The 3746-nt window shown below is 36.1% G+C and overlaps 1 protein-coding gene across 1 annotated transcript; it reads right to left on the reverse strand.

Moving 5' to 3' along the window:
• Positions 1 to 1173: 1173 nt before the first annotated feature.
• On the reverse strand, positions 1174 to 2034 carry LOC139436515 (olfactory receptor 14I1-like). Its single transcript, XM_071208128.1, has one exon. It carries the CDS (start codon positions 2032 to 2034, stop codon positions 1174 to 1176), a length of 861 nt encoding a protein of 286 aa, XP_071064229.1.
• Positions 2035 to 3746: the final 1712 nt, after the last annotated feature.

Genomic DNA, 3746 nt, shown 5'->3' on the forward strand with positions numbered 1-3746 from the left:
TCAAAGAATTAAATTCTAAGACATAAAAAGGCTAACATATCCTTAGGCTATAAGAAGTCTGACTAATCTTTGAGGAATCAGAAAAATTAAGCCCAATCTGTGGGTGATAACTTTTCTATCTCACTTTCGGAAAAAGTGAATCACGGGAAGCAGGTGAGACTCAAGCAGCTGGGTGTCAGCCTACCACACAGGAGGTCACAGGTTCAGTGCCTGGTGCCTCCTGAAAAAAAAAAAGATGAGCACACAATGAACAGACACAGAGCAGAGAGCAAGCACAAAACAATGAGGGGAGGAGAAAAAATAAAATAAAAAATAAATCCTAAAAAAACAGTGAATCACATAGAATTAGCAAGACTGTTGCTCTACAGGCCAATGCTTCACTCCATTCTATACTAAGGAATCTTGTTCCTAATCATGCAGAAGCTTGTATGAAACAAGGGCAGCACACATCTTTCATAGAGAGTTGAGGAAAGAGCTAAAACTTGCAAACTACATTCTGTGTAGGTCAGGATTTTTTATAGCCCCCTTTTGAACAACACCTCAAGAGTTCCAACATTAGCAGAGTTCTAAGTGCTATAGCCATATAGAATCCTCAATTCCATAGTTGTCTTACTTCTAATCACTTTATTATTAGACCAGGCACATGTACATGAGTGAATGCAAGAACAGGAATTTTAAAAGAATGCTGATCCAACCCAAAAGACTCAATATTTACTTCCAGTGTAGATGTATCTTTTACCATGAAATTATGTAAAAAGTATAGGCATCAGTTTAGCTACTGATATACAAGGCATAGTCTTCTTATATAATGCCATACATTATTTTTACCTTTAAACCATCATAATAATTTTACAAAACATTTTGACAGTATAGAAAGCCTTTTAAAGAAGAATACATGAGTTACACAAATATAGAACAGAGTATGGAAAACTATGACACAGAGATATATAGCTGACTGCCATGTATATAAGGCAAAACATAACTAGACAGGAGAACTCTAGATATTTTACCAGGAAAGATTCAAACCTAAGAATGTACATCAAATATAAATGACACCTCTTTCAAAATTTGCTTTTGCGTATTTTTAAAATCACAGATAACCCTGGTTGGGAACTCAAAACACCTGTTGAACACTCTGCCGAGCGCAGTGTTAATCTCTCTCTTCTGGAGACACTAGATGAGGGGGTTTATGAACGGGGGCACCATGGTGTAGAACATGCCTGTGAGCAGACTAAGAGATGCTTTATCTGCAATGGGACCTAAGGCAGCAATAATTCCAGAAATCGTAAATATAAGTAGGACTGCCAACTGTGGAGTGCAGGTGGATAAGGCTTTATTCCGGGCTTCCATGGAATGCATGCTAAGCACCATTGAAAATATACGAACGTATGATAGAAACAACAAAGCAGAACAAGTGAAGCCCATGCATACATTCATAGCTAGGAAAACATGCTCAGAAAAACAAACGTCTAAAGATGAGATCCTCAAAATTTGAGATACATCACAGAAATACTGAAAGATTACATTCGACCCTGTGAAGGGAAGCTTGAATAAGATTCCTGTATGGATGGTAGAATTGACCAACCCACTTGCCCAGGAGCCACCAGCTGCCTGTGTGCACACATGTGGGGTGATGGTGAGTCCGTAGTGCAGAGGGTGGCAAATGGCAACATATCGATCATAGGACATCACCACAAGGAAGGAAAGCTCTGTGGATGCAAAGAGGATAAACAGGAAAATTTGAGCAGCACTTGCTGTGAAAGAAATTGATTTATAGCCTGACAGAGAATTCACAACCAATTTGGGAACCGTAACTGAAATGTAGCAAAGATCTATCAGAGATAAATCGCCTATAAAGAAATACATTGGAGAGTGTAGACTTGGGCTGGTCACTATGACAGTAATAGTCAGAAGATTCCCAGTCCATGCTCCCAGATAAATCACTAAGAACAGCAGACCTTGCACAACTTGCAGCTCCCGGGAGCTTGAGATATTCATGAGGATGAACTGTGTGATGATGGTGAGGTTGCTCATATCTTGTTACATGCTACAGTTCCTGGGAGACAAAGTATAAAATTTTAAGGTAACACAAAAATAAAGAAGATCCACAATATTGCCAAATAATATGCGAATTTTGACATCAAGGAAAGGCTTCTAACCTGGAAATTAGGATATAGGAAATCAACAAATGGCATTCTGTAAAAATCAATCAAGGCACATATCATTTTCATCTTGGGCCTCTATACTTCAGCATTCACAGGATAAAAGAATCTAGGCAAATAAACGTTTTTAATATGAGATCAAGGTCCAGCAACCTTTCAATCATTCAGCCACGTTTCCTAGTATTCAGTTGATCCTTTCATTTAAACTGTTTATTAGACTGGTTTCACAATGCCAACAATTTAAATGTTAAAACCCTCAAAATAAAATATACAGGTAAAATCTTAAATATTATATGGTATTTGAATATCTAAATGAGCTGCCACTACATACTACTTTTAAAATGGACAAGATAATGTGAAGTACTCTTATCTATAGGGTAATCACCACAATTTACAATTGTCTATTCATGCTTGTTTTATCATCTAGGAACTAATTATGTTTGTTCACTAGCTGTGCAGTCTTTTCTGTCTGCCCCCTTCAAATCTACTCTCCACATTGCCTTCTGGCTTATATTTGGGTTCAACCAATAGGAGCACCAGCAAGTGATCAGAGGATAGAAAAGAATGAGTGAATTCCCCCAGCATCTTAATTTACAAAAGGTATGGAGCAAAATTACATACTGATTGTATCTTGTCACAGAGTCAAGTTTAATATATTTACTACTAAAAAATATTCATGTAAAGTTGATAGCAATACTCTTGCTATTACTCAAATTAAGTAACTTTCATAGGGTCCTCACCTTATTTTTAGGTCACATTATTTGCAGAAAATTCCCTTCTCATTAAAAAAAAAAAACAAAAAAGCCAACAATGCATAATTAAGTAAAAGACAGATTTAATTCCCCATATCCTCAAAGTTAGCTTGTTTTCCCAGTACAGAAATGGTAGTAAACTTGACAAAAACTGTATACACCAAAAAGGTATTTCTCTCTAAGCTTAACCAAATAAAACAATTAAAATTTTTTCATGTCTTATTGGGAATAATCCAGTTTTTTCTGTCAAATAAAGTAGGTCTTTTTCATTTTTTTTTAAAGGACTCCTTGTAAAAGTACTTGACAAGGTCATTCCAAATTAACAAGAGGCTTTAACCCTGTTCATAACTGATAAACTACTGGATAATATTTGCAGTTTCAACCCAGGAGAAACTATTCTATTGAGAACCTACTATAAAACAAACAAAAATATTAAAAATGCCAACAAAAATCACCGCCTATTGCTTTAGAAGATGACTATCACCTTTTACCAAGTACCCAACTCTCCAGGGAGTAGAACTCAGGGAATGAGAATCAATTTTAGACCCCATTCCACAGTATTTCAATTTCTGAACTACCAAAAAGAACTTATTTCACCTATAGGGAGTTTCCAAAGAATGGAAAATAACAAAACGCATCTTCAGTGCAGGTGACGTAAAAGGTGTATATACAGATTCATCATAATAAAATTTTAGTTTAAAGCATGACCACTAAGTATGGGATTTTTCTGAGGTTTCCTAATAGTTACACTTGGCTCTTTACTGTGTTAATATCATGCATACATACAGGAAGCTAGTAAAAGTTTAATTTGCTGGTCAATAGACAACATAGT

Source organism: Dasypus novemcinctus, chromosome 15 (genome assembly GCF_030445035.2).
Source record: "Dasypus novemcinctus isolate mDasNov1 chromosome 15, mDasNov1.1.hap2, whole genome shotgun sequence".
Classification (NCBI taxonomy): domain Eukaryota; kingdom Metazoa; phylum Chordata; class Mammalia; order Cingulata; family Dasypodidae; genus Dasypus; species Dasypus novemcinctus.

Bases quoted from the DNA above. Each gene is read 5' to 3' on its own strand.
- LOC139436515 (XM_071208128.1), bottom strand. From the start codon at position 2,034: ATGAGCAACCTCACCATCATCACACAGTTCATCCTCATGAATATCTCA.